General features: G+C 38.2%; 2 protein-coding genes across 6 annotated transcripts; one reads left to right on the top strand and one right to left on the bottom strand.

The window, feature by feature from the left end:
- Positions 1 to 187: 187 nt before the first annotated feature.
- Positions 188 to 22,746, bottom strand: DUS2 (dihydrouridine synthase 2). Of its 5 annotated transcripts, none has more exons than XM_083852113.1 (16): positions 22,619 to 22,746; positions 21,588 to 21,727; positions 19,520 to 19,565; positions 17,087 to 17,178; positions 16,143 to 16,186; positions 15,291 to 15,351; positions 13,706 to 13,753; positions 11,481 to 11,546; positions 9,301 to 9,371; positions 8,710 to 8,796; positions 7,500 to 7,668; positions 6,434 to 6,555; positions 3,886 to 4,029; positions 2,584 to 2,671; positions 1,899 to 1,972; positions 188 to 683 (listed from the first exon to the last, which is right to left on the bottom strand). In XM_083852113.1, exons 2-16 carry the CDS (start codon positions 21,708 to 21,710, stop codon positions 446 to 448), a joined length of 1,473 nt encoding a protein of 490 aa, XP_083708239.1. In that variant the 5' UTR covers positions 21,711 to 21,727; positions 22,619 to 22,746; the 3' UTR covers positions 188 to 445. The 5 variants fall into 5 exon arrangements, with proteins under 5 accessions (XP_083708239.1, XP_083708238.1, XP_083708240.1 ...); XM_083852112.1 differs by lacking the exon at positions 22,619 to 22,746 and adding an exon at positions 21,986 to 22,125; XM_083852116.1 differs by lacking the exons at positions 188 to 683; positions 22,619 to 22,746 and adding exons at positions 695 to 1,129; positions 21,986 to 22,125.
- On the top strand, positions 22,115 to 26,586 carry DDX28 (DEAD-box helicase 28; the record flags this gene model as incomplete). Its single annotated transcript, XM_083852110.1, has 1 exon — positions 22,115 to 26,586. One exon carries the CDS (start codon positions 22,115 to 22,117, stop codon positions 23,690 to 23,692), a length of 1,578 nt encoding a protein of 525 aa, XP_083708236.1. The 3' UTR covers positions 23,693 to 26,586.
- Positions 26,587 to 26,737: the final 151 nt, after the last annotated feature.

The following is a 26,737-nucleotide window of genomic DNA, read 5'->3' as shown; positions in this document are numbered from 1 at the left end:
ACTCATTTGACAAAACCATGTCTACCTAGCTACTACTATTTTCCAACATGAGTTTTTCTTTTTAAATACATAGTTCCATAATGAACCTAGGTTCTTATGGCCAATACATTCAGAAATCTCTTACCAGCACACCACAGACTTCTTAAAATAAACAAGCAAATAATAAAACCAACTACAACACAGCCTTGAAAGCATCTGATATTAAAAGAATTTATTGTTTGGGATCATATTCTCAATGTTCTCTAAAATCAAACTGCTAATTTATCCAGTCTGAAAGGCACCACAGGGACAGGGAGTGGTGAATAGTAAACATCTTATTGGCATCTTTCACACCTGGGGAATTTATCCGTCTCAGAGAATCCAAACGAAATGTGTACAGCAAGATATACAAACAGGAGCTTATTTGTAGCTTCTGTGAAGCTGCCTGAAACCTCTGATCTCCGTGCTACCGTGGCATCTGAGGCACATTCATGTCAGAAGTTTCTTCAGTAAAATTAGCTTTTTTATGGGAAGGCTCAGCAATATCTTTTCCATGGTCTCTGTTATTCAAGTGCTCCAGGTCTTCCCTCTTGCGTTTGTTTATCAGGTGGTTTTCTCCCTCACACAGCTTTCCCTCTGGGACACCCAGCGTTCTCAGACAGACAATAGCAGCAGCCTGTTCTGCTAGTTTCTTTGACTTGTCCCTGAAGAGCAAGCAGACAGAGCACAGGTAAAAGTAGAAGCTGAAGTCTCTACACTCCCAAAACACAATTAATTTCCTGTCTCTGATGCAAGATCATGAAATAAACAGCATTTGTAGTCATCTCACAGCAGAAGAAAAAATAGATCAGCTCCAGAAGAAGAATTTGAATCTTGCTAGGTGTCAGTGTTGATTTCTCACTGCTGATAGTAACAGGTTTTCTAGGAATACTACATCAGGTCTTGTGTCTCGAATACTCTTCATTTCAAAGATATGAAGTCAACACGTGTTTGGCCCAAGCGGTTGCAATCCTCAGATAAGTTGACTTTTTGCAAATATGATCACTAAACAAAACTGAGTACTGAAGGATCACTTTCTGAAAAGACACTCAGGCCCAGATATCTCTGGTAGGCATACAAGTTCACTCACTGATGCTGACATAAGCAGGAACTGTTCCATAATAAAAAAAACATCTGTCAATTCCACAAGGGACTGACTGCACATTACACATTTGTGAAATTCAAATTCAATATTTGAAAATGTTTTCTTCTCAACATTTCACATCATCCGAGCTTAGCTTCCTAAAGTCTCTGAACAGGAATCCTCGAAACACCAGTAATTGTTGTGTGCATTTATCCTCCTTAATCTGTCCAATGTTGGAGCTCTAACTTTGCATTTAAATCCAGTTCAACTTAGGTGCAAATGCCTGAAGTCAACTCCAGTATTAATAGACGACAGCATAAAATACTGTCATGAAACTTTAGATCAGCACTGCATGTTACTGTTGATCAACTGTGATCTCTGAGATGCCACTGAACTTTCTTCTACTTTGCTGTATATAGACACCTAATCCTGACTTATTACTGAAAATGGATCTGCTGTAGTGGCTGAAGACATTGCCTCCTCCAAATGTCCCCTCTGCCACCCTTGGTTTGTCACTGCACTCTTCATAGGCACAATTAAATTGGGTCACCTATGTGCTCCCCTTCCACTAGAACTGTGGACTAACGTAATAGGTGAATTAAAATCAGTAACGGTTTATTTAAGCTTACTCCCTTGTCACATTCAATTTTCAGATTTTTTTTCCCACAGGTAGCTTTAGAAGGTATTGTTTAGCTGACTTTTATTGATGTCACAGCTGTGAACTAGAGTACACTTTCATTGCAAAGTTTAAGCAGTATTTCAGAAACAGCCACAAAAAACATTAAGGATGACTTACCACAGAGTTGATCTGTATTTTTGGTCAGCTACTGTCACAACTGAACAGAACAGTCTATCCAGTGGTCTTTGAACCTGGAGATAAAAAATTAAAAGGGAGGGATGTGTCAAAAACAGTCGTGTCATTTATACAACAAAGGTTGTCAAGGTTCTTTGTTACTCTTAAGACCACATTAAGTAACGCCTTTAAAATTACTGTAATTCAGACTAAAAATTTAATCTTGTATATTTAGAATATATATAAAAAAAAGCTGTTCAAACTGCAAACACTTTTGCTTTACAAGAAAAACAAAAAAAAAACAAGCAAACCAACCAACCAAGCAACTATACAGTCTAGTTCCTACCTATAACAGCATCCAACGACAGAAGAAAACATTTCTGAAACCAAATTCTTTACTTCACAGAAGTAAAAGAAACTTGGACATGGACTCCTGTGTAACAAGCTGTAATTACAGCAACTTCTTTCACAACTCAGTAGAAACTGGACTGAAGGTCTGGCTTTCACTTTTTTACAATAAAATAAGCTACTTTCATGTGTGTGCGTGTGTATATGTATTACCGTTTCTGAAACAGCTTACTCAAGAGTTACGTCACATTGGAAAGCTAATTTCTTACTACCCTGAGTCTTAAAATAACAATTTTATAGACAGGGAAGAGGGCTGAAAAGGTTCTTTTGATTGACTCACAGTTTCATAAACAGGCTGAGGATGCTTTTCTTTCCTACACCATTCCAGAAGATACATTTTTGGAGTAATCTGCGGTGGATATTCTCGCCTAGACAGAAAAAAATTTGCAGTCAACAACTGTGCCTACAGTTTACTTACTAAACAAATCTATTTTAAAACAGACAGCTCAATAATTCAACAAAATAAGGGCTACTCATTATATTGCTTCTGCATGTTGTTCTTTGTGGTTTACTTTTACAGCTCAAATTATGAGAAAAATACCACTTCCTTATTAGATAGTTAAAGTAACATGTCTGACCTAGCACCTAAAATAAACTCTAAACTCTTCTATTAACTATTCTTCTTAAACATTCACATCCTGTAAAAATACAGGAGAAAAAACAGTGACCAGAAAGGAAATTCTACTTAAATCTATGATACAGAATAGAAATACAGTTTGACACTGTTTCTTACAAGCAACAACACAATATGAAACATTAAAATAAAGAACAGAAGCTGCTTCTGTTATGAGACGGTAGAGTCATCAAATAAATAATTGTAGCAAAGGTAGGTAGGCATCGATTCAGTTACTGATATCAAAGTACTTGCTCCTCGTACTTGGCAGAAAAAATACAGTAAAACACTGTATTCTGTCCTAAGGGAGCCATGTAATATACCCTGTAACTATTAATGCATTATGACTGGATTTGAGGAGCACTTTTTATAGTACTCTCCTTGAGCTGCTTGATGGATTTAATAGCAGGGTGGGTATAACATGTAAAGTAACAGCAATTCTATATGCCTCAGATTATAGTCAAAACTTACTTAAAACAATGTTCTACATAACCCCATGAATTAGTTTCTCAAGGAATACCTGATGATGGGAACATGTTTAGAAGGCTGCGGATAAGTTATCTGCTTGGAATAGACTTCTGAAATTTATGCTGGACTTTTTCTATTAAAAAAGCGTTTTTTAATCAAATTTCCACAAAACAATTAATGAACTCTATACTTTGTATATTCACAATTCTTTATATACAGATGCTTATTTTTTTTTAAAGCCACTCATACTTTTACTAAATTTACTGAATCTCGGGAAGCCTGGAACTAAAGAACATGAGCATCTCATAGCATCCAAGTAGCACAGGAAGAATGGTGATGCTACTGATTACGTAATGATGCACACTAATTGCTTCATAAAAATGCACTCAGTACATGCTGTTATGCAAACTGTTATTTTCTAGAAACTAGAAAACATTGCTAAATTCTTAGTTTTTATTTACAGATGCAAAACAGTTGAATAAAATAAATTTGCATACTTACTTGTCAAATCTAACAGCCATTTTTATTACATCTGGATCTTCTATCTGGTCATCTTCATCTTGTATCTTAGTTTCTAGGGATGTTTTCTTTGCTTCTAAAACAGCTGTTGTTTCTTCATAGAAATCAGCCATTTCAAAGGCTTCGCTATTGAAACAAAATTATTTTGTATTGGAGATCAGCTTACTTTTTGTACCCCATTATGACAGAGTAAATTAAGTATAGAAACCAGTTGTATTTAAATAAAGTATATATGTACAGAGAATTGTATGGAAGTACAGCTATATTCTGTACAGTGACATTATATTGTTTCTCCTTCATGTCTCATAAGACATACTTGAGCTACAAGTAGAACATTGTCATTTCCAGCATTATAGATTTAATTTGCAGTCTGAAAGTTCAGGCAGAATCATAAGAAATACAAGTCCTGTAATGTCCATTCAAGTTATTAGCTCAATTTGAGTATTATTTGCAAGTCCCAATGCAAGGGAGGAAACTAGGATTTGGGTCAATGGCAAGTGCCTCAAATCATTTTCAATTTTACATCCGTGGCAGGCTCCACCTACACTGAAAAACCTGATATTCCTCGTTTTCCAAAGAGAACAATATAGCCTGCAGCACTGGCAATCTTACTTGCTGAAAGTTATGAGAGTACTCATTGGCATGAGCCTGTTCAACAATAAATGAATTCTGGACACGACCATTGTCAGTGCTTTAAATGGAAAAGTGTTGAAGCTGAATAATGCTGAATGATGCTTCTAAGAGAAGGCAGCTCGTCATCTATTGTTACGCAAACACTTATCTGAAATGCAGCAGCCTCTCTCTTGAGTTCAGTACTGAGATTAAAATCTCAAATGGCTGTAACATACTATCCCCACCATGAGGCAGCAGTGTTAAGTAACATTTTTGTCTGGTGACCTATAGGCTAATCTTAAATAACTGAAAGTTATTCTTTTATCTGGAGGTTAAACAGGCTATTTAAAATAGTGGTTAGAAGGCTTTGAGTCTGCAGATGAAAACTGATAAAACTGATTTCTAAGAGGCACTCTCTTCTGCCCCTCTCTTATGCAGTCGGTGCTACTTAAGCCAATTTTGAACATGGTAATGCATCCCATGTACAAAAATGCTTGTGTTCAACTTTGGAAGCCCCTAAAACATCGCTAGGCATAGCACATAAAACCAAAAACTTTACCCCAGACTTCCATCAAGTATTTATGTTAATAAACTGTACCTCTTCTAATTACCTGTTTAAAGGCTCAATTCTTACTTTATAATTTATTTTCTTTACATAATATGCATTACCGTTAATGCAGTAGAGAACACAACCACCCTTTTGACTATGATTTATCTGAAATTGTAGAAGATAGTTTCAATCTATACTACATTTCTTCTAACCGAATTAGAAAACTATATGCAAAAAGACAGCAAGTAACTACTTAATTGCAAAAGTGAAAAGTATCTTGCAAAATTTAAGTGTTGTTTACACGTTCCACTGCTCCTTTATGATTAACAGAGGTTAGCTCCTTTTATACGTAACAGTTGTGGACAGCAGTGTTTACAGAGTTGGTAAATCACAGTAAACAGACAGGACTGAAAACATTTACATTCATTTTAAATGTGAACAGAATGTTGATTAGGTCTCACTAGACAACAATAATTCAATTTGCAAAATATTTCAAGCTTTCAACATTTCTTTCCAGTTTCATACATGGAAGATAAACAGTCTCAGACTGCATTTTATAAAAACCAAAAGACTTTCCCTCCTTCAATCAGCAGAATAATTGTGGCATGCAACGTGGATATGACATAGGCAAGCTCAGACCTCTACTTTGTTCAGTTCGAGTGGGTCCAAATTTGAATTCCCCTCCATTCTGTGTGAATTTAACATCTATTTTATTGTTTCTCACAATTTTTTCCTTCTTCCTTTTTTGCCTCCCCATTCCAGAAATTTCATTCATATCATTTCAGAGGTCTAGGATGAAGAACTTCAACAAAGCTACTGTATTTCCTCAAAAAGGTTATCATATTCGGTTCTGGTGTTTCAGGTATGAGAAGCAGCACAAAAAAATATATGCAAGTGTCATACAGGCTACCTTCATATATCGCTTTGAGATCATCTCTAAGTGGTCCTTTAAAATATACATGTTGCCATAAAAATCCCATCAATATTAAAAACCCCACTCACACAGGAAAAGTTTATAAAAATCTCAGAAGTTCCAACCTATTAACCTCCAAACTACCTCTAGAAAATAGCGAAACTTTTTTTTTTTTTTAGAATTAATTAGTTCATGCAAATATTGGATAAATACCTATCACTCAGTGATGTACCTCTCACATTAGTATGTCAAATATATAGACAGTTTTAGGGTTAAAGTTTTAACACCTGAGCATGGAGGAAACTTGGAAAGGGCTACTGTAGTACTCCACATTTTAGCAACTGCTTTTTATTTTCCCAACTTTTTCTGAGGGTCTAAATGTCAGACAGTGCTACAGACAGAACTGGTTTGCAAGTCTGACAGAGACAATTCCTATTTCAGAAATACATGCTTACCAGATTTCCTGTGTGGACTGTGCAGCATGCAGCTTCTTGCCCTGAGTAGTTTCTAATTGTTCTCTTAACATCTGACACAAACAGTATTTCGTGTTGGTATAGTGATTATCATATCTCACTGCCTGAAGGAGAAAGACAAAATATATCAAAATACACCATACAAATTTCTTGTGTAATCCTCATTACTCTTGATGAATTTCAAAACTATTTCTGAAATGCAAAGCACAGCGTAGAGTTTTCTCAATTCAAGAGAACTTAATTAACATGAGTATAACTTGATTATTTTGGCATGTTCTCACAAAATGAAATTCAACTTATTTATATACTTATGATGAAACAAGTGACAAGTTAACAGATTTGACTAATAAAGTAATATTTTTAATAAGTAACTGGTTAATGACAGTCCAAATCTTCAGAAAAAAATTAATTGATGACACAATCAAATCTGCAGATTTTCAATTTATTTCCTGCTTTGCTATTAAAAGCACTCTATTTTGAATGATCCAGCAACTTTGCATGATAGGTGACTCAATTAGTGGAACTGTAATACCACAATACAGCATTACTTTGACAAATCATTACTTTTGCTTCCCAGCTGCTAAACATTCCTGACAGTATTTGTGATAGGCAATTAACTTCTAAAAATGAATCTAACAGCAATGGAGTATTTAATACTCCTTCACTTTTCTGTTCAATATTAATTGTACTAACAGCATCAAGAGAGTTGCCCTACCTATCATCGGCTTTTCAAAGTTCTAGACATTTTCAGATGTGAACCTCCCAACTGTTCCCAAAAAAACTAGGATAAAAGGCATGGTATGTAAGAAAATAACCATTAGGAAAAATTGTTTTCTGAGTGATTTCTGGATTATTTTTTTTACTGAACACAACAAAACAGAAGAAGCAGCAGTTCACTTGCAAGACTCACATCATATGCAGTATGTTAAGATATCACCAGAGACTATGTCTGAAAATAAGAGTAGTTAAGATACCATGGTAAGATTTAGAATAAATTCTAAACAATGTTAATTACAAGTAAAATATTAAAAAAAAAAGAACACCATACATATTTGATGTAATCTTGCATGACTTCCTTCAAGGGGAAAGGACCTTCTTTTCTGAAAATGGATGGGTTCCACATGGCAGCACGAGCTATCATTACAGATGAGGCATCTGTTGCTTTCCGGAAGGTCTCAATGTCCATGTATTCTTTGATGAAGTCATGAGATCCTCCACTACAAACAAACATCAGTGTTATACTCCACAAAGTTTTATTTGCTATTATATGTACTTTAACACACCCCATATTTTCAAATGGGATATTACACTCTTTTTGAATTCCATATTTTAAAAAAGTACATTCTGAAAACTCAAAAGGGGGTGAGCTACTGAAAAGAGGAATAGCAAAAACCATCAACATGAGTTATCTCCTTTGTCGAGTACAGAAACAGACTTTCCAACAGCAAAAACTTGGATTTTCAATTTATTTTCTACACAGAAATGTGAACAAGGAAACTAACTACTCTTAAATTCCTGATCCAAGTGTATGGTTTGCAGAGTCATAGCTTTTCCAGGCAAACTTGACATCAAAAGAACTTCATTTAAAAGACACAGCTTCTCTGGCCAAGGAGATTCTACTGCCACTAACAAACAGCTGAAATGTATAAAGATGTCAATCAGACAATTCAGGGCAGTCAGCTGCTTTTCATTACCTTTAAGAGCAATTTTGGAAGCAGGAGATACCTGTTTGTGGCCAAACTTTTATAAGAATGAGTTCCTTATTTTATCATCAGAGTAACCAAAGGATCTATCAATAAAAGCAGAGATTCAGTGCCAACATTTTTGCAGGCCTGTAGGCTAAGCAGGTGCTAGGGAAAACTATGACACCACAGTATGTAACACTTTTTGAGCAGTGGGACGGATGATGTCTACTGTGCAAGTGTTCAAGACACACAGTGGTATGGTTATAACCAGTCACTGCACATGGCTTAAAATCACAAAAAATTCAGCTGTTGGATGCAGTTAGAAACAACTTGCATAGGATAGGCTGTGACACAGAAAAGAAGTAATTTTTTGAAGCATACAAGGACTTTTAAAACTAAACCTGAGATACAGTGGTAATTCCCAAGGCCAAGTTCCATCACTGATAACTGCGTTTAGATTTAGAGACAATATCTCTGCTTGCCTCCACATGAAGAATCTTCTTTTTCCTGCACTAGCACATCTTAAATTAGGCACAGGCATCTTGCAATAACCAGCTGATTAGTACAACCTACTTTGCTATTACTGGAATGGAGACTGCTTCAGATATGGCTTTGATCACATCACAGTGGACAGGGTGCTGAGGCCTCTCCTCCTTCTTCCTTTCCAACAAAGAAAAAAGACAAGACCAAAGATTTCCTATGGAATTTGTACACACCTAGATCACAGCAGAAATAACTCAAAGATTAGTTGGACATACTTATTTGTACTCATTTACTTTATATAATTATTATAAATTATATATAAAAATATAAGTTTATATAATTATATATAATTATTTTAAATCAAATGCATTTTAAAATGTTCCTGCTCTAACTCCATATGCAGATAAGCAGGGCTTTTAGACACAATGTGCAAGATAATTTTATTTTTATTTGGTCTTGACTGAGTCTAAAATTTTAGGAAAATAGCTGCAAATAGTTCAATAGCACCAAATAGATCCATTCCCTAATTGCTGTATTGGTTTTCTAAAAGATTGATTTATCTAGCAGTTGAAATCAGCACTACATATTAAATGTAGAGTTTACTTGAGTCATACCTTACTGTGCAACATTGGCTAGAAAACTGTAGTAAAAATGTAACACACTTTCCTGAAACATATTTACCTTCCATGGACTGCAATGGCAGCGATACCAGTTTTTTCTATTCTCTTCACCAGATTCACAGTGTCCTCAACCTGAGGGTAAGAGGAATGACATGATCTTAGCTTAAAGAGAAGAAACAATTATCACGTGATAACCATCATGTCATTGCACAAACAAATGCTGAAATTCTATTCTTTCATTAAGAAAGATATGATGTACTTCAACAGCATCTCCCAATATGCATACCTATTCAATATATACTTCAATGAAAGAACTAGATATTATGGAAAAAAAATAATATATTTTCAACACTTCCTTGAAACCATGAATTGCAAAACTTTCTTGAGACAGATAACTCAATACTTTGTATTAGAGGAGCATTTTCCAACAGGCTTTTAGACTGTCATTTGAAAGTGATACAAAGCACTTGGTTAGCAAGTCCTCTTTAATGACTACTCTGTAAATTTTAATGAAAATGCATCTTAGATGGATGATTAGGAGAATGCCTTCTAAAACGAACCTAAAATGCAATCATGCGTCTATATATATTCTTCTCAGGCGTATCTTAAAGTTAACCAGTATCTGAAAAGTACAAATGGTGTTCATACACGACCAGTGAACCAAAAGATGCAGGGGAGAAGGGGAAGCTCTTAGCACATCTTTAAAGAGAAAAAGTTGGCACGCTGCTGAAATAGCCTGCCTTGTATAGCTCTGCAGCTCTGGAGACATGAGGGGAAAAAAAGAGGCCAATTTTCTTTTCTAAAGCTGGAGAGCAATCTGTGGCCCATCACAAAACAGCAGTCTTGAAAAAATACAACACCTACCAGGTGGCATGGATATAGAGACAGAAGCCCACCTGCTGTTCTGACTGGAGACACGTTATGCAAAGGCAGCTGGAAACAAAGACTATGATGGCTGTAGAAATGTAAAGGAGAGGTGCCAGCTTTTTGGCTTAATACTATTAGGCAGTACTTCAAAAATAATGATCTTACACAGAGTTAGTGATTCTTTTCACACAGGGTTCATTTGTTCATATAATTAAGTGCATATGCAAATTACTTTTGAACAGTAGCTAGCTCAGTTACAGCTCATCCATCTACAAAATTATCTTTCCAGTTCATATGCAAAGTAAATAAATAGGTAGTCAGATACAGATTTTTAAAATAATCAGTCATTTAAAGAGAAGCTAAATCATCTCCCGGAGCTTTACAAAATTTGAAAGGGACACAGCAAAAAAATAATAATAAGGGAACTATACCAGCTATTAAAAAAAAGAACTAGGTATTTTTGCTCTATTCTTAATTGTTAAATTTTAGAAAAACACTGACAATACAAAATGCAACAGCTTTAACAAAGTAAGTCCCACCACAATTTTCTTGAAATGAAGGATTGTACCCAAGAATCTATCTAGAAAATGTCATTCTAAAATTGTGATGGAGATGGTGCTTCCGGGTAAGATTATAAATCTCTTCATATAAACTAGCAATTCCAGTGCTCAATCTATCAAACAGCTTCTAAAAAGGCTGCAGAAATTGTTTTTTATTTGGGTATCATTTGTAGTACTTATTGCTGTCTTTGCATGTGGAGTAAATCAGGAATCAAGACATTAAAATTCTCCTTGCAGCATAAAATACAAATAGTTTCTAGAGTACAGGCAGTTACTGTTGCAAACAATTTCATTAGTGAAATCTTTGTTAAGGTGGATTTTGGAAGTTGGAGAAGTAACAGTAGGGCTTTGTCTTCCCCTTCAGTTTAAACCTCACGCAGACTGTCAGGAAATTCAAAGGTCGCCACATTGTGCTTATGTACACGATATTACTCTCAGTCAATTCCATATTTGGCAATCTTCTACAATAAGAGTACATTTTTCCTTTTTATTTTTCTTTTAGTGCTTATCCATCAGCAAAAGCTTTGGGATTAACTCAGTGGGTTACAATAAACAGGACTAAGATACATTATATAGAAGTACCCACGCTTGGAATCCAATAGAATAAGACTGTGTGTAGACATCTAATGTTGTCTCGAGGTTTTTAATTAGAAGAGAAAATAACTTTGGCATCCCAAACAAATTATAATTCCAAAAGCTGTTTCACAATAATGGGGCTAAAATTTTGATATATTAAATTTCCATATATTTTAACTGACTTTTCATCATAGTATTAAACAAAAATACAAAACTTCATGATGATTTATGTTCTTACTGAGGGCAAAATGCGGATTTTGCAGGTTACTGGCTTACAAATTCCTTTAACAAGAGTAGTCAGTATCTGGAGAGGGAGAAAAAAAGACAAATGTGATTACAAAAGTGAAATGAATAAAACTCTTCCTTCTCTCTTGAATATGCAATGAAATTAGAACAATATAACACTAGTTATTGTACCTCTATAAATAATCTTAAGTGCTTAAAGAACACATACAATCTCTAATTGAGTATAACATTTTAGCTGCTAAATATGAATGCTGCTTTTAATAGGAGGTGAACTGTAAACACCAATCACTTCAAAATAAAGTGCAAAATCTCATTTTCATGAGACTGTTTTCATATTCTTTTCATATTTGAGTTGTAAGTTTATGAAAACTGCATGCGAGTATTCATTAAAAAGAGCTTTTTTGAGAGAAGAAAGCCTTCAAGATGGAAAAAAACGAGGGGAAAAAAATTAAGCAATGTCATTGAATCTTCTAATAGAAACAAAAATTGTAAACTGAATTCCATGCTTAACACAAAGCACATTTTACTCATTAAAACAAACTTGGTATAAGTGAAGAGTTGGGTAGTTGTTAGTTTAACCATTAAAAAACTAAGCTATGGAAAGAATATTATTTTCAGAGGCTGAATTCAAGTCCAACAGCCCATATTTAAACAAAAGGGCCACGTAATGGCCTGTACATGTCTAAAATCACTATATGACTATAAAGGAATGCTTTGATTTATGCAAGCATATTCTATAGGAAAATGGCACCAGAAATCCAATAGCTCCCTAGACAGGAGAGTGGAAAGCAGCTGATCCTGACTGTTACTAGAAAAATACTGTGGTTTTTTACTGTTTTTTGAGATATCATCATACATGTGATTTTACTGAGTGCAATTCCCCTGTATAATACAGCTGGAACTTCAGGTAAATGATCTCTTTCAGAGCTGTGCATACAAATGAAACTTGAATTTTATTTAATGCTACAGTACTTATTAGGTTCCCAATACAGAATTGAGCTTTTATAGTTAACACATGCAAATTCTTATGCTTAAAACAGCTGGGAAGTAATTATTGTTTCCCAAACTTTCCTCTGTATCATTTTCTTGATTAAAAAAAAATAAGAAAGCTCTCAAAACATACTCTTCAGTATTTTTAATTTTTCTTTATTTTTTTACACATAAATGAAACTGAGATGACCTCATTTTCCAAACATTATCACTATATTATTTTCACAATCTTATCTTAAATATAATAAGCTTTCGGTGTCAGCCTCATTAAGGATTCTGATGCAAGAACAAACATCCTATGCTTTTTAATCATATAGATTAATGATTTGGAGCTGCAATTTCAAACGTCTTCTAAGTTTAGTTATTCCTTTGCAGTTGGCTAAGAGTAATTTCATTACTACGATTTTGCTGCTTATTAACAGCTTACATTTAAAAAAAAAAATCCAACTTTTTGAAGTTCAAGTTTCCTGTTCTACTGAAGAATACCAGAACAAAATATAATGGCTAAGGAGTGGAAGGGAAGCTGTTAGCAATCATCTTTCCAACTGCCTCTCACTCCTATGAAAAGTATTTTTGCCAGATTTACTTCCAGCTTGCCATATACTTTCCTCTCAAGTCCCACTCCTAAAAATTTCATTCAGGCTTCATCACCTCGTACATCAATTCCAATTTAACTCCAGGTAGTATCATCCACGTTACCTACTTCATGGAATACCATATAGGTCTCAAAAATTTAGGTTCTGGTTCCAGTTCTGTTGCCTGTACTGTTAACTGACTTTCCACAGATAACAACACTTACCCGATTCTGCTTTGACTTTTGGAAGAAAGAGATGGGGAACTGTAAACTACAACTGCCCTCAGGAGCTCTGAAGGTGGATACAATGAGCAGCTATAAGCTATAGGGAAGCAGGACAAAGTGAGCCATCTACTCATCGAACTAGGAAGTATCACGTCTTTAAAGAGAAAGGAAAATAAAACATACTTGCTGGGAATGACCCTGGAAACCCAGAGCAGTGTGCAGACTGCTCAATATCAGGAAGCCCAGAAGTCCTTAGGAATATACATACACACATCTATTTTAATATTTTTTTAAATTTTAATATTCAAAACTGATCATTCTACTCTAGCTTTTACAAATTTGTCTTCTACGCATTCATTCTTGCTTCCAGTAGAGCACTACATGTAGTACTTTTCAAGGCAGTTTAAAACCCACAAGGTGATACTTACAGACTCAATTTTGTCAGGATCAGATAGCAGTGCTGCCCCCATGCCACCCTGGGAAAACACACAAGAACTGTTACACACTAGGAACATGAAAAATGCAAACGTTTTTCAACTCAATTATTTCGCCTAATAGCAGACCACAGCAAAAATCCACTGCTTATTAACCAAAGAAAGTAGAAAATGGCAAAATACGGAATGGAGGAGCATTAGTGAACAATTTGGTGAATCGCTTCCTAGAAATGTATCAGAATAATTAAGTAGTAATTCAGGATGCCAACTTGCTCCCATTACTTTATGGAGCAGACAGGATTTCAAAAAGACGTTTTTAGCAACTGTAATGATCTGTTTTCTACTCATTAAGTCACAGCAGAACAGAGGTATTGTTTTAGCTTTACATTTCATGTTTGAGAGGTCTTGGTGTCAGTAGTTTCTGCCTACACACTCTGAACTTAGAAAGCAGGTTAACAAAAACTAAGTGGCTGGATTAAATATATTAGGAACACTTTAATAATTTAATATTTGGGCTGTTCTTTCTGCACCATCTCATCTGCATGCATAGATCTAGAGGCCAATAGGCAGTCATACGAAATAAGTTAAAAACTGCATGTAATTTTTTTTGACCCAATATTACTGGCAGAATTTTTGATCGTTCACCCTAATACGGGACAGTTGTTTTGGTGTTTTGTTCTTAATTATGACTCTGCAGAAAGATAAAATCATCTTTCATGTATTTAGTTATAATATAAAAGAAAGTAAAAAAGGCTAAATAAATCAGTACTGAAAATACCAGCAGACCATTATGAATTTAACATGTCCTTATGACTACAGTGCTCTGGTAATACCATTTTATATCAAAAGCCATCTGGTAAAATGCATGGAAAGTTCAGAAGCAACAGAATCTAAATATATAAATAAAAAGGCTCCAGAACAAGGGGAAATTCAAATTTCAGTTTAAAAAGAATGTAATATTTATTTTCAGCATAACTCACTTACCATGTCATTTTCAGACATTATCATTGAAACAAAAAAAGTTAATGGGATTCAAATGGAAAAACCCTAGAAATCTACATGGGCAAAGTTACTCGAGAGTTAAACTAAATATTAGAAGCATAAAAGTAATTCTTCAGAATGCAAGCCAATCTACAAAGCTGAAAGTAATGAAAGAGAAAATCCCTCTGTGAATTGATTCATCTTATGACTTACTTGTACCATTTCCTGGTACATTCAACATCAACCACTGTCAGATCCAGGCTGGAACATTATGAACTATTCGAGTGAAGATACAAGATACCTGAAAGGTGTCTTACACTGTTCTTACACTCATTACAAGCTCCAAATGAAAAGCAATCTTTGTGATGGAAAAAAACTTCAGCCATCTCTTATACACTCTACCTACAATTGTTAGGCCTCTTTGGTTCTTCTGTTCCAAAATTTCATGATGTAATCTGTCCTTCTATCTCTTTAAGATAGATAAGTATCTGCATGAAAATTTTACTGCTTTAATTTGTTCAACTCAGAAAACCGGGACATGTATTTCACAACCCACACAAGGAAGAAGAGGAATTAAGAATAATCAAAAGCCACTTACCTTAGTAGAATACTCTTTCGGGCAGCCCATGTTGATATCAATGCCAGCTACATCACTCTCTCTGGAAGAGCAGAAACAAAAATGTATTTCAACATATGAGAACAAGAATCAGGAAATATATATCTTGCTGGGAAGCTTGTTTTCATCATTATAAGGCTTAAATGTGCATTTAAGGTTTTTATTTGATCTTCTGAATTTTCAGCTTCTCATTTATGTAAATTATCTACGTTATCAGTGGTCTGAACAACCGTCTGCCCACAGGTTTCAATGACCAGGGTTGTGCAGAAGCTGCAAATACTCATCTTAAATGCATTTATATAGAATTAATTGATACTCACCATTATCAACCACCAAATTCACCAGTGTCAACAAAGTAAGTCTTAAGAAAGTTTCATCTATTTGAAACACAGGCTTAAAAACACCTTTCAAATAGGTTGGAGATGTATTTTTCATTTCTGCACAGTACTGTGTGCTTCAAAACATAAAAAACAGGAGCCATTTACAGGCATATTAGTTTTGTTAGCAGGTGTGTAAAACCCAGCAAATTTCACACTGGAAAGATCAAGGACACAGCTACTGCACTAGAAAAAAGCCTTCAATCCCAGTATAGAAATTATGCAGCTGCTATTTTGAGTACAAATTATTTCAAATAGAAGTTGCAGTCTTACAGAACTTTCCTTAAACATATTAAGGGTCCTATCAAGACCTACCCTGATCCTCTCAATCATTACCATTTGTCTTCCAGAATAATTCCTCTCTACAAAACAACAACAACAAAACACACCACAACCACCATCAACAACAAAAAAATGCAAACCCAGAGTAGGAAAGGGCTGAGAGAAGATGACTTACACAAGCTTAGCTACCGCCAAGGCTCTTTCAGCATCTGCTGAACCCTGTTGGTAAAACAAGAGTGTATAATTATAAAATAGCATCAAATTAATAAAAAATAAGTTCACTTCCATGTGTGTAAAACTATTATTTGCTCTAAGCATTTAGTCCAAAGTAACATAGACTCATTCACAGCACAACAGATAGCAAAAACATTTAGCTAAAGCATGTCAGCCACTGAACAACAAAAAGTGACGCAAAAAGAGATCTTGAGTGGTCAGTCCATTCTTGACCTAAAACAGTATCAAACATTCTTAGCTGACAACCAATTAGATATTTATTTTTCCTGTTCTTAAAAATTTCCACTAGTAAGGATTTAATAGCCTTTACAGGCAGCTTATTCCAGAGCTATCATTACCATTGAGAAAAGTCGTTTATTGTCTAATGCAGCTTCCTTCCTCCAACATGTCTTATATGCAGTGCATTCAAAGAAATTATTTTTTCCCTCTAGCAGCCTTTAATCCATTTGTGCAACATTAATGCAGATACTAATACTCTCTTATCTAGACTAAACAATGTCATTTATTTTAGTCTTTCCAGTGAAACTCTTCACAGTGTAAGATTTAAGCATGGATCGTGCATCAATGTAATTTATTTTTGGTACATATATGTTTGGAAATATAACAAAGATACTGATTACAAAACCAAGATGCCTTCACAGAGCACAGAATTCATCTTAATCATGTCTTCTGAAAACAGCTGTATAGAGAACTTACACTGCAGCACGTTGACTGCGTGTGTACCAACAGATTAGGAATCTGCAACATATTTGGTGTGAAATTTTATCTCCAGCTGAAGCATCAAGGTACAAACAGGTGCATTACAGACAGCTCTTTCAGACTTACAGTTACTAGCACTACGTCGTTTAACTGTTATTAGAAGAGTACCTGCTTGTGGTTTCTTACCATTTGAAAGACAACACAGTGCCTCTCCCTTTCACAAGTTCTGAAAACAACTCTTTCATTTGGTGCAACAAAGTCCACTGTTTCAAGTACTTCTACATGAAATGAGAAACACAAAACAGACAAAATATAATACACAGATGTAATCATAAAGGAAGCTGTACGACAATACAACATCTATATAAATGAAATGCTATCAAATAAAACTTCCATGAACAGTCCAACTAATGGCACCCTATCTCCCAGAAGTCCTTAGAACACATTTCTTGTACACTGCAGTCCCCCTCCCATAGTGCTCCCTAATCATCCCTGCAGCCTGTCTGTTGGGAAGCAACAGCACCAGAACATATCTGAAGATGAATCAGCCAGGATGAATGAACATAATGTTACCATTTTTGGGAAGGGGCTGGAATGGAAAGTAGATTTATGGTTGGCTTCTGTTCCCTGCCAGGGACACAACAACTGTTTCTCATCCCACTCAGCTGTTGTAAAATTTATGGAGGGCTCAAAAGATATCCATTTAAGAACTTGCCTGTGAAAATCGTGTTAGGCCAAACCTAGTCCACAGACTTCAATTTAAGGGTAGAAGAGCAAACAATGAGATCCTGTATGTCTTGTTTCCTTACTGCAGTAGCCTAAAAAAGTGTGTATGTATATATATATATATATATACACACACACTACGATGTCCCAGCTAATACTTATAAAGACTTATGACTGGAACTTGCCTCTACTGCAGTCTAAATTAATGTGTTTCTCGGCCACAATATTGGGCTTACATAGCAAGATTTGGCAGCAAACAGGGCTGCAGGGAGAGCCTCTGCGAGGAGTGCAGCAGCTGCCCCACATCCAGCTGTCTCCAAAAGGGACCTGGCACAGGCCAAACCTGAGGCAACAAGTGACGTTAGTTGCGCCTCTGTGTGAGCAGATTTAAGAAAGGGAAAGAAAAAACTGCTGCCAAACAGCAGCTGGGAGAAAGTGAGAAAACAGTAGAGAAACGATCCTTGACTGGCTTGCAGAGGTTCCCCTTCAGCCCGGGGAAGGGACCATGGTGAAAGAGGCTGTTGCCCTGCATCCATGGTTAGCCATGGAACATGAACCATATGGCACAGCCCCCCATGGAGCAAGTGGATGTGACCCATGGAGAGGCCCAACAGAAGTAGACTCAGGGCCAGATCAGCAGCCCATGGAGAGGAGCCCCAGTGGAGCAGGTCTGGTAGCAGCTGCCACCCATGAGGGACCTGTGCTGTACACAGTATGGACCTGTATGGGGGGGAAGGGGTTTTTTATTTTGGTTTTAGTTTTTCACTGCTCTAGTCTGTTAGTAATAGGCAATAAATTGTATTAAACTCCCTACGCTGACTCTGTTTTCCCCATGACAGTAATTGGTGAGAGATCTCCCTGTCCTTATCTCAACCCTTGAGCCCTTCTTCATTGTATTTTCTCCCGCTGTTCCTTTGTGGGGAGGGAGTGAGAGAGCAGTGTGGTGGAGTTTCACTAGCCATCACTGTGAAACCACCACAGCCACTGACAAACTTCACTGGAAAAATTAAAGTGCTTTGTAACTAATGAGTAGTTTTGCTCCAGAAATTAGATTTTACTTCAGCACATACAAATGTTGAACTTCGGGGGGGGGGGGGGGGGGGGGGGAGACAAACACAAAAGCACACAAGCATTTTTGGCTTGTTTATTTCTTATTATGATGGCATAAGTAACCACCAGAAAATGAGATACTAGAACCAGTATATAGACACAGAAATGAGGAAAGTCATCTGCTTATTAAAATTTTATTATTTGCCTTTTTGACACACAAAGATAAAACCTTCAGCACTTCATCCAATGCACTGGAATTTTATTGTCCTCCCTACTCCAGCTACTTCTCTCACCTGCTGTCAGCAAGCATGATGCTGAAACATTACTAAGATTTCCAACAAAGATCTCATTTTCTTAGTAAAGAGAGACAGGCAATTCTAGGAGGTAGAATTATAACATCCTTCACTTTCCAAGACCTGTCCCTGCACACCCACTGACCTGACCTCAGCCAAAAACTTTACAAGAAACTCACCAAATCCCTGTAATAGCTTAAGCCAATGGTGGATATTTGCTGTTCTGTATAAGGTAGGGAAGAACCTTGTGTTAGGGTCCCAGAAAGAACACCAAACTACTAGCTACTAACAGGTTAACCCTATTCTCAGAAGAAAGTTTGTGGTTTTCCTGAGGGATATTAGCTGAACTACTGAAAATTTCTTAAGAAGGAAAACAAAGTCTGAAACTGTACAGCAGCAGCCAGGCATAAGAATGGAGCTTCAAAAACTTATTTTACATCTGTACTGATACCTCATTGTAAACCCTACACAATTACTTCAGCAAAGTAATTATTTTCTGAACTCAAAAAAGAAAGTTTACAGATATTAACAAAACAAATGCTACGCTTACCATTTATAACCCTCTTACACTGCAGCATCTTTATGTCAATCAGCTCCTGAGAACAAAGAGGGGAATAAAATGATTACAAGTAAAAGCATATAACCCTCCAGCTCTATACAGTTGTCCTATTTTATTAAGTAAAGATAGCTATCTAGAGATACCAAATACAGAAAAAGAAACAACTAAATACTTGTTTATATTTGTTATGAAGTGCTCAACCAAAGTTGCAAAATATAAAAGGTGAGATGTTGATACAGTTCTAGAAGATCCATTTTGTTCAAATATCTCTCTACCAAGCTAGACATAAAAGCAGAATGAATTGTCCAGAGAACAAAGGGAAAACAATACTATAGGAAGACATCTCAGAGACTGAAGTGGGTTTCCACTGGGCTAAACCCACAGGCAAACAAAATACCTACATAAGGTTTATAGGACTTTGTTACCTTAATTCAAAAGCTTTAAAAGTTTGCTATATTTATTAAAAGATAAAATGAAACTTTGTATTGAAGCTTACTGAAGAACTTAATATACAGTCATCACTCTTCTAGAATTTGTGACCTTCCTTAGAAGAAACCCAAAACACCAACCTGCATATATAAGCTTAACTGCAGACTTACACATTTTGGTTCATTAAGACCAATATTTGTGTCATTTTTGCAGCTGTATCTCATCAATTTGATTATACATGAGCTTTAAAACAAACTGACTACCTTTAATTAGCAAAGGGCTACAGCTTGAGCTGATAAAACTTTTTAGCTGCTGAAATAAAATGCAGCTGTTAACCCAACTGTTCTATAAATTAAGAAAAAAAGTGCCCTACTATAAGTTATCTGAAAAACATTTGCTTACTACAGGTTGTTTGTTTTGTCAAATAAAAAAATTAAGACCTACTGATTAAAAGGTAAGAAACAACAAACAATACATTAGATTATTTTTAATTTACTTACATTTTACTTTAAGTCTTGCTAGTACCACTTTTAAATTAAATTTTTACACAATACCTCTCAACAGGTACTGTTCACTTTAAGATCTGAAGTAGCTTTGAGTTCCAAAATAAGAAAGGGATTGCAGGGAAAGGATGGAAGAAAAAAATGGAAAACTCTGTTTTACCATATTAAAACAAAGCTACACAATACTGTTCTGTTGCTACACAACTGCCATACAATTGCCTAAAATAACTTCAATATTATCTAGTAAATTCTTAAAAAATAAAAATCCATAGAACTGTTTTCTTGAATCTATTAAGACAGAGCTCTAACAGCAAATACTAATACATGTCAAAGGCATCGTAACTAGATTCTGTAAATTTGTGATTCCTGTATATACAATCTATAGTTGACATCCTAGAAAATTAAAAATACATAAAATAAATGTATAGTCTCATTTAACCCAATGTAAAACAGACAAGTGGAAAACTACTACTGCCTGTCAAAAAAGAAAAACACACTATTATTCCCAATTTTGACATAGTGGTAACTATACTACTGGATTTTGAGATTTCTTCTGCATCATCCAGCAATAACTATTCTTTCAAATGGAGCAGAGTCAACTAATTAAATATCATACCCAGCATATTGTCTCTCTGAGAAGAGATCAAAGATCCTCTCAGACTGATTCTGACAGTTCCTTTCAGTCCATTCTATTAGCACAGATATCTCATTTTCTTGGGGTAGAGTTGTAACCTTAGAATAACCTGCCCTCTCATCCAGTTTTGCTCCGCTGTCCCAGCACATCCATACTTACACAGTACTGCCAGTCTTGCTGCTTGGTCACTTTTGAAGCTACCTGAAGCTGAGCACCCTGTTTGTTGTGGGAGTTACCGTAGTCTTAAGTAGTAACAGGAGTAGAACGTGAAGAAATTGTTCTGACATCTAAATTAATTGAAATAATTAAACAGTCCTAAAGGATGGGCCTACCGTAAACTTGACTGCTCAAAAGGCTCTCTCAAGCCACTTTTTTTCCATTTTTTAAATGAAAAGTATATGGAAAAAGTCCCACAGGAAGCCAAGCCTACTCCTTTGCTTCCATTTTTCAGTAACCCTGTCCTCAGATTGCCTCATCTGCTCCTCTTCCATACCTCACAGTACACGATGTCAGCACCGTAGTCCAGGGCCAGAAGACGCATCGGTAAGGTTCCCACTCTCACCATGGGTGCCAGGATGTTCTTCCCTCTAAAACACAGCGGTGTGTTCACCGTCATTCCTGTTGCGGCACTGTCTGAAACAGAACATATGGGGTAGGGGGGATTATGAAATATTGTTTTCTTCCAGGAAACTCCCAGAACTTTTCCTCGGGGGGGCCGAGGCTGTGGAGCCTCATTTGGCGGCTCGCAGGCTGGGTGCTTAGTCCCCACAGGGTGAGAGGAGCCCTGAGTCCACCACAGTGGGGGGCTCCCCTTATGGCGGCACCACCCTGTCGGGCGGTGAAAGCAGGACGCGAGGCACCAGTCGGGCTCCCCCCCAAACCGTTCCTCACCCTCCTCGCGTGGAGCCGGCTGAGGAGGGGACGGAACGGAGGCAGGGAAGGAGGAAGGCCGACTGGGGGCATGAGGAAGGCGGGTGGGCCGGCCGTCGCCTCACGGCGTCATCGAGCGGCGCCGCCGCCATGGCGCTGAGGCGCGGCGGGGCAGCGGCCGCCCGGGCGGCGGTGGGCTCGCAGCCCCCGGAGCATGTGGTGCGCATCCCCTGGGCCCTGCGGCAGCGCCTGGAGAAGCGGCGGAAGGAAAGGCGGCCCGGGGAGGCGGCGGTGCCCTCCGGCAAGCTGCTGCTGCGGAGCCGGCGGCCGGAGCTGAGCCAGCCCCGCTGGCAGATAGTGGGGCGCTGGGAGCGGCCGCGGCTGGTTTCGGCGGGCTGGAAGCACAGGGAGGCGTGCTGGGATTACTTCCAGCTGGAGCCTTCTCAGAAGGCTGCCCCCGCTTTGAAGGCTCCGCCGGCTCCTCAGGGCCAGTCCTTCGCCGAGATGGGGCTGCAGCCGGCGCTGCTGACCGCCCTGCAGAGCCTGGAGGTCGGCCGCCCCACCGCGGTGCAGCGCCTCGCCATCCCCACCCTGCTCCGCGGCCGCAGCGCCCTGTGCGCCGCCGAGACGGGCAGCGGCAAAACGCTGGCTTACCTGCTGCCGCTGCTCGACCGCCTGCTCGCCCGGCCCGAGAAGGAGGAGGAGGAGGAGGAGAAAAAGGCAGCGGCGGCGCCCCGCGGGCTGGTGGTGGTGCCGTCGCGGGAGCTGGCAGCGCAGGTGGGCGCGGTGGCGGCGGCGCTGTGCCGGCCGGCGGGGCTGCGGGTGCGGGGGCTGACGGGCGGCGGCGCCGCGGGCGGGCTGAGGCGGCAGCTGAGGGCGCCGGGGGTCGCCGTGCTGCTGGGCACCCCCGGGGCGCTGCGGGATGCGCTGCGGAGGAGGTTTCTGACCCTCGGGAGGCTGCGGTGGATGGTGCTGGACGAGGCGGACACGCTGATGGACGAGTCCTTCGCGGCGCCCATCGAGGAGATCCTGGCGCACGCCCCGCTCACGGCTGGGGCCCCTGGGCCGGCTGGGCCCCGGGAGGAGAGGACGCAGGTGGTGGTGGTGGGAGCCACCTTCCCCGCTGGGCTGAGCCAGGTGCTGGGAAGGTTCGTCGACATGGGCTGCTTCACCAGCCTGGCCACCCAGGGCCTGCATCGCCTGCCGCCCCACGTCCAGCAGAAGTTCATCCGGCTGAAGGGCCAGGACAAGCTGCCGGAACTGCTGCAGCTCCTCAAGGACCACCCGGCAGCTGGTGGGGCCGTCATCATCTTCTGCAACAGCGCCAGCACCGTCAACTGGCTGGGCTACATCCTGGATGACCACAAAATCAAGCACCTGAGGTTGCAGGGGCAGATGTCAGCCGTTGCTAGAGCTGGCATCTTTGCCTCCTTTCAGAAGGGTGACGTCTCCGTCCTTGTCTGCACTGACCTGGCCTCCCGGGGGCTGGACACCAGCAGTGTGCAGCTAGTGGTCAACTATGACTTCCCAGACACGCTGCAGGACTACCTGCACCGCGTGGGGCGGGTTGGACGTGTCGGAAGCAAGACGCCTGGAGCTGTGGTTAGTTTTGTCACCCATCGGTGGGATGTGGACCTGGTACGGAAAATCGAGACTGCAGCCCGGAAAAGGACAGGTCTCCCGGGTATGGACTGCTCTGTTAACGAGCATCCGCCTAAAGCTGATTGATTTGAGTTGCCAAGCAGTAATAAATGGCCTGGCACGGCCTAAGTTTGAAGCCATTAAGGCAGAGCATATGAGCTCAAGTGTGTGAGCTACACTGAAACAATACAGAATTGAGGTTCATAACCAGGTGATGGGGTTAATTTTGTGCACTGTTCTGGAAGCTGCGATAATCACTTCCAAAGGCGTCACAACTCACAGCTTCTCAAAAGGAGGTTAATAAGTGAATAATAAAATACCTTTGGAGAAGACCCAAGAATTCTGTCATCTGTAGCATTTGCTTAATTTTGTTGAGACTTTTAACTTAAATTCAAATCAGAGTGAACATATGCCTATATGATGTATAGCTCTGTTGCATTTCAGTGCCTCCCACCAACAGCAGTTAAACAATATTATTCAATCTTAAGAATGTCTACTGGCAGAAGAAAAAAAAAGAGAATGTTTTCCTAACTTTGTTGTAACTTTGACCCAATTTTAGCTATGTGTGGAAAGACTAAATGGTAAATTACATTAAATTTTCTTTTAGCATTTGATTCAGAGAATTCTAGACCAAATATCTATAAAGATGGGTGGTAGTGAGAAGGTATGATAAAACTCAAGGCTTTTTCAAGCTTTTATTTATCATCTTACAGTTGTCTTTGACTGGGAGCAGACATCTGTGCTGCTTTACTGTATTAAAAAAATGCATCATGTTTTCTGCTTGTTTTTCATGCGGGCTCTAGTGACATCTGCTCTCTATACTGAGTTTAAAAAAAAAAAAGGTAAACGTCTCCTGTGACAAGGAAAGGAAGTGTTTTGACGCACAAGTTCTATCATAACAGAACAGGTGCATAAGGTTTCTTTTGAGTATCATGTCATTGTTCTCTTCTGCTTTAAAGCAACAGGATTAAAATGAGGCTGAGGTTATTTCATATCTAGCTGCTAGCTGGTATCCATGGTAAATAATCACACAGTATTTTAGCTCTGATTTATGTTGCGGTGACTTACCACAGCTTTTTCTTTTAGTGGCTGTTTTTTCCTCACACTGTCCACTTTTTCAGCCTGTGCTAAAACTCAGTATGCAGGAATAGAAAGCTGTTAGAAGATTGCAGCAGAGTATCTCTAAATCGTTGGTTTCAAAGCAAATAAGGCACTGGAGCTACTTGCATTCTGAGTATGAGAGTAAAAAGCATAGAAACAAAACTTGCATGGATAACCACTTAAGCATAAGGCTATTAACCTTATCCTAGAAATTGTGTGCATGTATTCTGTTCAATTTCACAGCTAAAGGGCTCTTAGGGGAAGTTACAAGCTGTAGTAAAGTTACTTTATTTGGTGGAAAGCTTTCAACTTTCTAAATTAGGTGTAAAAACATCCATATTTTTGACCCATTCATTGCATAGACTACTTGCCTAATATCTGAAGTTCATTCAATTGCAAATTATGCATTTCATGCATCCACAAGCAGGAGTATACTTAGTATGAGCAGTAAGGTAAATACTTAAGCAGAAATTTGGGGGTAGTCTGTAGTATAATTTACAGAAAATCCTATTTCCATTTGATGCATCTTACGCTTTATGAGATTTTCTGAACTGCTGAGAAATAGCTTCCTTCAGCTGTGGACACACCAGTTATCTTAAATGAAGTAAACTGTATTAAACTCCAAGAAAAAAAAGAGTAATATTTGCTTGCCCGCTTTCAGGCTGACTCCATTTCAAGTGTCATATAATTTGAATCTGATGTAAGACAAGGCGGTTTTCAAATCCATAGTACTTCACCGTTTTAGCATAAATACTGAGTTACTATCTGTTCCATTAAGCGTCTTCTTATCAGGCAGCTGGTGATGCCGACTGTGTTTCTCTGTTCAATATACGGAGTTGCCCTTTTAAGTTGGAGTGAAGTTTTTTGCTTAGGAGTTTGGGTGTCAGACTCCCTGGATCCATCTTCTCATAAATATACAAGGCTAAATCAAACAGTTAGGGCTAAACTTTCGTAACTATTGTAGATATGTGCTCTAATTCTTTAGCTGGAAACCGTTAGTAGCAGAGCAAATAGTGTGACTGATTTTAAATCACGCAGCCTTTTTGGAGTTTATGTTTGGTTCCTGCAGGAAAACAGTTCCAAAGAAGTTAAATGATGTCATATAAACATTACCTCTGACTCAGGATCCACAGTCAAAACTATCTGGCAATGCTCATTCATAATTAGTGCATCCACTTATTTTTTATTGGTAACTAAGTGGCACTGGTGATAAGAGAGTATGTTTTTTCCTGAGTTAAAATGCAGGAAAGGAAGATGGGAGGAAGGTTGATTTCTGATCAATTCACCATAAAATTAGCTTATAAAAGCTAATGGCAGGCTTACTTGACACCGAGGTATTATATATACATGTTAAAAAATGAATGATTGGTGTACTATGTATATGTTACAAAAAATGAATTATATATCCTCTGATGGCCATAACAAAAGACATTGAAGATGTTCTACAAGGTTACATTTGGATATTCTTGTTATAGTTTTTAGATGTATAATTTTAGGTTAACTTCTATAACTCACTTTTAAAAACTCTGCAACAGTCTGTGAATCTGGAATAATATTACAGTGAGTCCCATGCCTGGTCAGTCTGGATTGAAGTACACAATAGAAAATCAAATTAAATAACACAGTGAAATTATAAAGGTCTTTCAGCCATATGCTTCTTAAATTTGAAGTAACATGCACTTTATATATTTACAAGCAGTAACTTTTAACTCAGTGCAAATGCTCTGAACTGATTGTTGCTAGGGCACTGTTGATCAAAACAGTTTATCAAAAAAAAAAAGACATTTTGACATTTGTATACTAAAGTGGCCAATAAAAAGCTTTGGGTAGATATGCTAAGAGAACACAACATTTACCAATAAAGTCTTTTGTAAACATTACTTTCAAACAAAATTGCAGTTCTTTTAAGCATATATTGAGAAATCTCACTTTCCTACTGTTGTTCACAGAGAGATGGTTATTACAGCCAGTCATTAGCAGCAGCAATTACATTCAGGAATACACAAACATTCAAATCCTGCTATATGCAAA

This window comes from Anser anser (genome assembly GCF_964211835.1).
Source record: "Anser anser genome assembly, chromosome: 11".
NCBI lineage: Eukaryota > Metazoa > Chordata > Aves > Anseriformes > Anatidae > Anser > Anser anser.
The sequence above is the reverse complement of the archived record's forward strand: the minus strand, read 5'-3'. Positions and strand labels throughout refer to the sequence as shown.